The sequence below is a fragment of the Saccostrea cucullata genome, unplaced genomic scaffold (genome assembly GCF_032062105.1).
Source record: "Saccostrea cucullata isolate Sc308-1 unplaced genomic scaffold, CSIRO_AGI_Scuc_v1 ctg18613, whole genome shotgun sequence".
In the NCBI taxonomy this organism is placed as follows: domain Eukaryota; kingdom Metazoa; phylum Mollusca; class Bivalvia; order Ostreida; family Ostreidae; genus Saccostrea; species Saccostrea cuccullata.
In genome coordinates, this window is record NW_026939962.1 from 1 (window position 1) to 9,985 (window position 9,985).

General features: G+C 33.7%; 1 protein-coding gene across 1 annotated transcript; it reads left to right on the forward strand.

Annotated features, from left to right (window-relative positions):
* Nucleotides 1–6: 6 nt before the first annotated feature.
* LOC134254344 (puromycin-sensitive aminopeptidase-like) lies at nt 7–9,682 on the forward strand. The gene is made up of 12 exons (XM_062736868.1): nt 7–135; nt 3,092–3,167; nt 4,637–4,722; nt 5,037–5,162; nt 5,467–5,574; nt 5,981–6,278; nt 6,523–6,671; nt 7,561–7,725; nt 8,113–8,217; nt 8,561–8,716; nt 9,070–9,151; nt 9,525–9,682. The coding sequence occupies exons 1-12, from the start codon at nt 13–15 to the stop codon at nt 9,680–9,682; spliced, it is 1,632 nt and encodes a 543-aa protein (XP_062592852.1). The 5' UTR covers nt 7–12.
* Nucleotides 9,683–9,985: the final 303 nt, after the last annotated feature.

The window sequence follows — 9,985 nt, forward strand, 5'->3', positions numbered from 1 at the left end:
ACATTTTGTACAATGCCGGCGAAGAAAGAATTCAAGAGATTACCGACAGACGTTAAACCAGAGAACTACAACCTACGTCTTCAACCAGATCTACAAAAATTCACCTTCAAAGGACATGAAACCATTGATGTCAAGGTATAAATCTTTTAAAATCTGTTCAGGGGGAACTTGTGAAATGTTGTTAAATTGTCATTTGTTACAGTAAAAGGGAAAAAAGTATACTTTTAGGAAATGGAATTAGTAGTACATCTTGAAGTTCAAGAGTGTATATATATTGGGTGAATCTGAATAATTTCAAATTTGTATAATTGTATGAAGCTTGAAGTAGCAGCCTTGAACATGAAAAATGATCGATATAGTGTCTGGCTGATTTAAATGAATGATTTAAATTATAAGTCATTGAAATAACACCATATTGTTAAATGTTTAAAGTTGCATAATTCTAAGTGTCAATTTATTTCATTCAAAGTATTTAACTGAAGCGTGTATATGCAATATGTAAGATCTCACCATGTCATATGTTTAATGTCTAAACCATGTAAACCAAATTCTATTGAGGCCAACTTAATTAAGTACCAATAATTGACGAAAATAATTATGATAAAATTTTCATCACAAAAATGCACATGAAGAAAATTTTTACAAAAGAATCAAAGCTTGAAAGAGAGTTAAAGTTTTAAAGTGAATATGAATCATTTTAATCAATATCTTGAACAGCTGTTGAAGTTTAAATGCAATAATTATTTTTTTTCTTGAAGCTGTAGTTTATATTTTTGTTAGGTCTTTACCTAACTGGCTTGGTTATGTTTTCCCATGACTTTGTCTGTGCATTTAATTTTAAAGTAAAATTTTTTAATAAACTTACTTCACCCATCATCAGGCTATTTGTTAACGCAGGTTACCTAACTGTCAAGATAACAGAGATTGTAAATATACGAGAAATGTCACAAGAAATAGGCCAGGGACATGATACTACTTTTAACACAATAATTCAGTTGCATGAATAGCATTGTTTACCTAAGTTGAGTTATGTTATCAATATGCTGGCTATATGAATTACTGTGTATGCAATAAACCTTTAAATTTGTAAGATGTAAACAGGGTGAAGGGAAGAGGCCTAGCTTCTATGGAAGTCAGCTTAAAACACTTCAGTATTCAATGTATGCTTTAGAAAAAAAAAAAACCCAGAAATTAATTTTCTTTATTAAAATACACATTACACTGAGTCAAGTAAACAAAAGTGATTAGATTTTTGTACATATCAAATATACAATTTTGCTTCATCATTTTGAAAATCTTTATGGCTTGAAAGTCATTAAATGCAGTATTCTGACATTGAGAACCGTAAGGATCTGACTAATGTTTGTCACTGTCAGATTTGCAGCCTTCCACAAAATTCTTAAGAGAAGTGTGAAAGAAAAAAAAAAAACTCAAACTAATAACTTAATTGTCTTATAAGTACTCAAAAGATTAATTATGGAACCTCAGAAGAAATGAAAATACATTGTAGATATGCTTCCAACAGTATCATTTTATAAGCAGTTGATAAACATTGTGAATTAGTAGGAATTTCTTAACAATTAAGATTTAGACTTTTTAAGTATAACATGCTTGTCAATGACTGTAATAATTATTTTGTTTTCTTAAGTGATTTATTAATGACTTAAAAATTTGGGAGGAGAGGGAGAAATCATTATTGCACATTTATACATGTACATTTATTTCCTTTTAACTGCAAGATACTTTCTATTCAGATGTTTCAACATATGTGATTAATGCAGTTTTTCTAAAACATTTTATTAGGGCCCCGCAAGGATTTGCGGGTGCCCTATAGTAATCACTCTGTCTGTCCGTCTGTCCGTCTGTCATTCTTCCGTCCACAAATTTTCTGTTTTTTTCTAATAACTTTTTTTATGGTTGACCAATCAAGTTCAAATTTGGTATGGTTGTTCAGTAGGCAGAAATACATATTTTGATGCTAAGTTTGGTTCTCTATGTCTTCTGGTTTGGAGCTGGGGTGGTGGGGTAGATGCCTTAACTATGCATAATAGTGAATGGGCAAAGAGAGGTAACTCCTAGAAATGTTGCCATTGTAAACTGGGAAGGCTGTGCAATTGTCCTTTGGGATTAATTCACCTTCCACATGAAGAAAATCTTAAGCATTATCTTTATCTGTCACATTGAGATTAATTACTGTACCGCCTCTGTCTGCAAATGAACTTTGTTTTGAAGTTAAGGTCAATTTTGAATGATGTGTACATTCTCTGAAATATGGATTTGAAATAATGTTCATACTTTATTTTGGTTAAAATACCGTACACAATGATTTATGATAATTTTATTGAATTCTAAAATCAAGATATATATATTGTATATTAAGATATCTTTATTTATTATAACTACTTTATTTTTTTAATTACCGGTATTTTTTTTTTTTGGCTGCCTTAATGCTGTTAATTTTAACAGGTAATCAGATAATAACCCCATTCTGTCAGTGCTGAAAAAAGTTTTTATTGTAAATTTAGAAGAAAAGGATGAGAGAGCAGTACAATTAATCCCCTGGGATTAATTATCTTGCTTGCTGCAGAAAATTTAGAGGCTTATCTTTATCTGTCACATGAATATTAATGAACACCTTTGTCTGCAACTGATGTTTGTTTTGAAGTTGAGGTCAACCCTGGGTGATATTTGCATTCACTGAGGGATTGCATTTTATAAAACACCTGCTTAAATCTTTTTTAAATACACATTTAATTTAGTTTTTTTTTTATAAGACAAGAGGTTTTCCGTGTTTTATGTAAATACAAGGTTACTATTTACAGCTTTTTGGACATTCAGGAATTATCTTGAAATTTTAAAAATACAGTTGTTACTTATAATCTTCATATATTGAAAAAAAATGTAATCAAGTAAAACTCTCATTCAATGAGCTGCACCCTTATATTTCTACCCTTCAGCGGGGCCCTTGCTGACTAGTCAGTTTTCTAGTTAAGTTCTGTTGGTAAACTAAAGTAAAACAACCTGTTGCCATCTGAGTCCTTATGTTATAATTAAAGCTCTGAATAACATTGATTTTTCTTTTGCACACTAGGTCATTTCCAGCACAAACAGCATTACTCTAAACAGTGAAGAGATCGAGATCCAGACAGCTTCATATAAAGCAGCAGGTAGCTACTACATACAGTCAAACCTGATTATCTCAAATCTCCAAGAATTCAATTTTAAACTTCACAATATCCTAGAATTCAAAATAATAAGGTGTTAAAATATTTATGCCCCCCTTCGAAGAAGGGAGGGCATATTGCTTTGCTGATGTCCGTCGGTCTGTCGGTCGGTCTGTCGGTCCATTTAGTTTCCATTCATTTTCTTCACAACCGTTGCACATACTGAAATAAAATTTGGTATACAGGTTTATCAGGTAAATATCTAGATCAAGTTCTGTTTTGGGTACGATCGCCCCATTTTTGACAGAGTTATGCCCCTTGGACTTGGAAAAATTCCACTTACATGTATTTGCAGTTTCCATTCATTTTCTTCGCAGGGGTTGCACATATTGAAATGAAATTTAGTATACAGGTATTTCAGATAAATATCTAGGTCAAATTCTGTTTTGAGTACAATCACTTCCTTTTTGTTAGAGTTATGCCCCTTGGACTTAGAAAAATTCCATTTATTTGCAGTTTCCGTTCATTTTCTTTGCAGGGGTTGCACATATTGAAATGAAATTTGGTATACAGATTTATGAACTAAATATCTAAGTCAAATTATGTTTTGGGTACGACTGCACCATTTTTGTTAGAGTAATGCCCCTTGGACTTATAAAAATTCCACTTATTTGCAGTTTCCGTTCATTTTCTTTGCAGAGGTTGCACATATTGAAATGAAATTTAGTGTACAGGTATTTCAGATAAATATCTAGGTCAAGTTCTGTTTTGAGTACAATCGCTTCCTTTTTGTTAGAGTTATGCCCCTTGGACTTAGAAAAATTCCACTTATTTGCAGTTTCCGTTCATTTTCTTTGCAGAGGTTGCACATATTTGAAATGGATATATCAGATAAATATCTAGGTCAAGAAGTGTTTTGGGTACGATCGCATCCTTTTTGTTAGAGTTATGCCCCTTTTACTTAGAAATTCCACTTAATTGCAGTTTCCATTCCTTTCTTTGCAGAGGTTGCACATATTGAAATGAAATTTAGTATACAGATTTTTCAGCTGAATATCTAGGTCAAGAAATGTTTTGGGTAGGATCGCACCATTTTAGACAGAATTATGCCCTTTTGGACTTAAAAAAATTCCAATTTGGGAGGAGGGGGGCATAAGTGTTTTACAAACATCTCTTGTTTTTAAAAGTGCTAGGAACTTCCATATCACTTTGACATATCTCTTGGTATTTGAGGTACTGGTGTTTGAAAAAACAATGGTCAACTGTAGTACTATATGTAAATAAGTCTTAACTATTTCACATTTATATTCAGTCTCCCCCTTGCCCAAAATTTCTCTGTTGTCCAAAACAGAAAAGTTGTTGAATATTATTTATATGATTATTTCTATGGCAAGAAAAATCAAGATAAGTTGGCAGGTATGGGTATAGATGACCAAATAACATCCTGATAACTATTCCTCTGAACTGTTTAGATGCAGGAGACCAGAGTGTGAAAGCAGAGGTGAAATTTGAACCAGAGAATGGAGTGGTTGTGTTATCGTTCCCCAGTCCTCTCCAGGTAGGTGTGGTATATTCTGCAGGTGACGCAAACATTTTACAATATTTTGTGAGGTTTGAAATATTGGTATCTTTGTGAGGACTTTGAATTGGAAAAACAATTTGTCGGGGCAGGCCTGCATCTCATTACTTCCTTAACTATTTAAGTAACAAAAGGACAACCATATATAATATGTAATTTATCAAACTTTGAGTACTTTACAATTTGCTAAGCATCTCATATGATTTCTTAATGGTACATCACAGTTGTTTTGAAAATTAAAAGGCCAGTCAAATATATTAATATGTTTACCATTCTCTCTCTTTGATTTATAGCCAGGAAGTGGTCAACTGTCCATTGATTTCACTGGTCAGCTAAATGACAAGATGAAGGGGTTCTACAGAAGCAAGTACACCTCACCCTCCGGGGAGGAGATGTACGCAGCGGTCACACAGTTTGAGGTCAGTAATTTTAAAATTGAACAAAATACAGTGAAAAATCAAGAAGTTGTTTAGTCCAAAGTCTTGTCAAATACGATGTCAACTTTAGGCCCCCTTTCAGTAAATTCTATTGACTAAAACATTGTCTAATCCCAAATATTGTCTTATCTGGCCAAATTCTTTGGAACCATTGGTGAATTGGACAAATTTTACTGTATCTTAAGAATAAGGTTCTTGTATAAATTAAGAAATGACTTCAGGTATAAATTCTTTATTACAGACTGTATATGTACATGTTCTAAAACCTTTTATAAATAATTTACAGGCAACAGATGCTCGTCGGGCGTTCCCGTGCTGGGATGAACCAGCCGTCAAGGCCACATTTGATGTCACCCTGGTAGCTCCTAAAAATAGAGTGGCTCTCTCTAATATGGTAGGAACATGCAGTAGTTAAGAATTTAAAAACCACCATCATGAAATGAAGATATCCATTGTAAAATTGGAAGAGTATGGCTTTCAAAATCTGCAGCTTTTGATTTTTAATCATTGACAGATTTCTCTCCCTTCCCACTTTTAAACTATATATTAATGTTAAAAAGGAGTTATTGAAGGTTTGACTTTAATCAGAGTGTGTTTATTTATATTTGATCTGCAGTCAAGACTTTGTTGAGACATGAAAATGTTAGTACGTGTAAATCTATTGGGTGTAGGAATTGAACATGACATAAAAATGAGCTACATTTGAATGCCCTAGATTATTATCATAATAGTTTATGATTAATGGTTTTCTCTTTGTTAACATGGAACGTTACTTATCAATGTTATTTTTTTTTTTCCAGCCAGTAAAATCAGAGAGTGATTTACCTGAAGACACCACGTGGAAGGTAGTCTCCTACGAACGGACCCCCATCATGTCTACATACCTTCTGGCGTTCGTCGTTGGGGAGTACGATTACGTGGAGGATAAGGACGCTGACGGGGTGCTGGTCCGAGTCTACACCCCCGTGGGGAAGAAGGAACAGGGACAGTTTGCCCTGGAGGTGGCTGTGAAGACTCTTCCGTTTTACAAGAACTACTTTCAGATTGCGTATCCCCTACCAAAAATAGATCTCATTGCTATCGCTGATTTCGCTGCAGGTAAAGTTTTTGACTTGGACTGTGGTATAAAAATAATTTATACTGCTGTTTTAGAAATTAATATTCACCTGATTTACGTTATCTTATGTAACAAGACATGTCATAAGTATTGGTGCCACTGAAAAAGAAAACCATTTTATGGCTCATTCCAATATAAAACGGTAAGTAAAAAAAGCTTCTCATTGTACATATATTCTTTGATGTTTCAAGTTTTGAGATTTCATCTGATATGTCTTGTTTATAGGTGCCATGGAGAACTGGGGACTGGTGACGTACAGGGAGACAGCTCTGTTGATTGATCCTAAGAACTCCTCCTCCAAAACCAAGCAGTGGGTGGCTCTAGTGGTGGGGCATGAGCTGGCTCATCAGTGGTTCGGAAATCTAGTCACTATGGTAAAAATCTAGTCATAATGGTTAAATCTAGTCATAATGGTAAAATCTAGTCACTATGGTAAAATGTAGACACTATGGTAAAATCTAGACACTATGGTAAGATTTAGTCATTATGGTAAAGTCTAGTCACTATGGTAAAAAGCTCTTGCTCAGGAGTCCACGTACAAGCATATTCTTGATTATGATCCAGTTTATTCTCTAGCATAGAATTTAGAGGGAAGCTGAAGGTATTGAGCGAGATGATTTTGAAATTTGAATTATTTGATTTTAGATTAAAATTTAAAGTGTGATTAAATACCTCTGCCATGTTCAACTACAATTCACCTGACACCAAACACTGGAAGAAGTTAAATGAATTCAAAATGTTATTAAATGAGAACATTAATTATTATTAATCCACTCAGTTTGTGTCCAGATCCCTAGGTTTATGCTCAACACAAAAAAAAAATATTGAATGGCCATATATATAGTGTATAAGCAGAAATTTTAGTGAGGATTTAATTTTGGCATTAGCGAGGGTGCTAAGATCGCTTAAATTGAATATCACTAAAAATTAATTGCGCTTTATCTGTAATAGCTTTTTTAAGAACAAATCGCTAAATTTGTGTCTCACTAAAATTTGCACATATACGGTATCTATTAAATTCTACCAGAAATCAATAATTCAAGATTTAGCTAGAAATCAGCTGAAGTAGAAAACTAAACATTTTTGTAAGTAAATCCTAATTATTGATGTATTGTTTCCCCCCTACATCTATTGAATTCCATCAGAAATTAAGATGAACAAATGTATTGGTAGTTGGAAATTAGCTGGAATCGGAAAATAAAAATTTTATGTAAACATGTATAAATGTACCCTAATTATTGATGTATTCCTTCCTGTTGATAGGAATGGTGGACACACTTATGGCTTAACGAGGGATTTGCGTCCTGGATTGAGTACCTGTGTGTGGACTACTGCTTCCCTGAGTTTGATATCTGGACACAGTTTGTCAACCAGGACTTAGGCAGGGCCCTGGAGATGGACGCTCTACATAACAGCCATGCCATAGAGGTCAGGGAACCAGCTTAACGCTAATTTAACAGTTTCATGTGTAGGATATGTAAGGGATATGCAAATCTGGGTGTGAGGGGGTATGTTTGGGGTACCATTGAATTTGAGCCCCATAACACAAATTACAATACGTTTTATTTCTATAATAGTATTAGGGAACTCTTCAGAATTAGAGGTGCGTTTAGTCATCTGACTGGGACAGTATGACGTTGCGGATAATACAAAACATACAAATCTAAATCCAATTTTAATAGTTAAATGTATTTGTCATTCCTATTAAAGAATAGATAAACTGATAAACACAGGTAAGAGAGCATGTCTTTATTCAGCTTGCATTTATATTGACCTAATTTGCTGTCTGTTGTTTGACAATGTCATTTTATTCAGATTCCAGTTGGACATCCAGACGAGGTAGATGAGATTTTTGATGCCATCTCCTACAGTAAGGGGGCGTCTGTGATCAGAATGTTACACAACTACATCGGAGATGAAGTGAGTTCAGAGATCAGTGGAATTTATCAAGCTGTGGGCTTTTTTATATTTACGTGTAGGATAGGGAAAGTAGCAACACCATGCATTAGTAAAGGAAAACAACTGGAGTTGCATTTTGAAAAAGTGTAAAGGGCAAAAAAAAGTAGACCAAATATAAGAGTTTCTTTAAGACAGGTTTGTTATTAAAATATGACTTTGTTGGTGTTATCTTTCCTCACAAGCATCTGTAAATTTTTATCTCTCTTCTTTGCTTTCAAATGTAAAATAATAGATGAACATCTATGAGAATATTTTTCTAACTCTATTTAATTTGTATGAGGTAGATGTTTTTGGTCTGTTATAGAGCTTTAGGAAAGGAATGAACCAATACCTGACCAAATTTAAGTATAATAATGCCATAACAGAGGATCTGTGGGAATCCCTAGGAAAAGCCAGCGGGAAACCCGTGCTGGACGTCATGACAACTTGGACCAAACAAATGGGTTACCCAGTAGTCAAGGCAAGGACACAGTATCCTCATTTCTTTGAAATTTAAATTATGTACCAAGAGTAACAAATTTTAATATCTTGAAATTGTATGAAAAAATTATCACATGTTCCTAGCAAGTGGAATTTTTCCTTTCAATGTCTTAGGCTTACATTGATTAGGGACTATCTTCTAGATAAATTTTGAGCAGAATACACTAAATTCATAACGAGTTTTTCTAACTTTGGAGAATAAAAAACAAAATGTAATAGTATAACATCTAAAATATTTTGAATTTAATATTTAAAAATTTGGTTGCATAATCATATATGAACATGTATTAGTGTTGAATATGCTGGAGAATGATACAGAAATGTTTATCACAGGTTAGTGAGAAGCAAGATGGCAACAGCCGAGTTCTGACCTTGACACAGGAAAAGTTCTGTGCTGATGGAGTACAACCTAAAGGTACGTGTACATATTGTGTTGAAAGTGTAAAAAAAAAAAATAAGTTTGTGGAAATCTGAATTATCCCAATTACCTGTATATATATATTTGTGGATGTTAGCCATTAAATATTTCATCAAAAATCACTGAAATGCAAAATGTACATGCACAATGTACAAGTTAATAATATAAAACTAACTACACTCAAACACATGTCTTGCTTCTCTATTTAAAACAGAGAGCATGAATTTGATACAAAGGAAGTTATAGTCATGAACAGTCAAAAAGAAGGGGGAAAATGCAATGCCTAAATCTGAAGTTTTCCTTTACACAAGCAAACTTTACATTTAATTTCTTAGAGAAGCTCAATATTTTTTCTGTTCCTGTATTTTAGACGGCTCTTTCTCCTGGATGGTGCCGATTTCGATCAGTACGTCAAGTCAACCCGACAAACCAGCAGTCGTCACACTTCTAGACAAACCCACAATAGAAGTCACCGTTCCCAACGTCAAACCTGAGGATTGGGTCAAGGTCTTATTGTTGATATTTTAACCTTGTTCTGAATGTAGGAAATAGATGTAAACTGAGTTCACTCAGAAAGGAAATGTTTAAGCTGCATGTGTACATGTATATGATCATTCCAATGGTTCAATGTCACAAACAGATTCGAAACTGTTCAATATAGCAACATCTGAATTAGGGAGTGATTTTGAAATCCATAATATTTTTAGCTTTTTTTGACACATTCAGATGCTGACATAGATGGTCATAAAATTTTTCTATTTATACTGAAACTGTAGGTAACTTTACCTGTACCTGATTGTGATGACTGGCTACATTCTGTTACAGGTGAAC

Bases quoted from the DNA above. Each gene is read 5' to 3' on its own strand.
- LOC134254344 (XM_062736868.1), top strand. From the start codon at position 13: ATGCCGGCGAAGAAAGAATTCAAGAGATTACCGACAGACGTTAAACCA. The intron at 5,163-5,466 runs GTCAGTAATTTT...AATAATTTACAG, and splicing joins CAGCGGTCACACAGTTTGAG to GCAACAGATGCTCGTCGGGC. The intron at 8,218-8,560 runs GTGAGTTCAGAG...GGTCTGTTATAG, and splicing joins ACAACTACATCGGAGATGAA to AGCTTTAGGAAAGGAATGAA.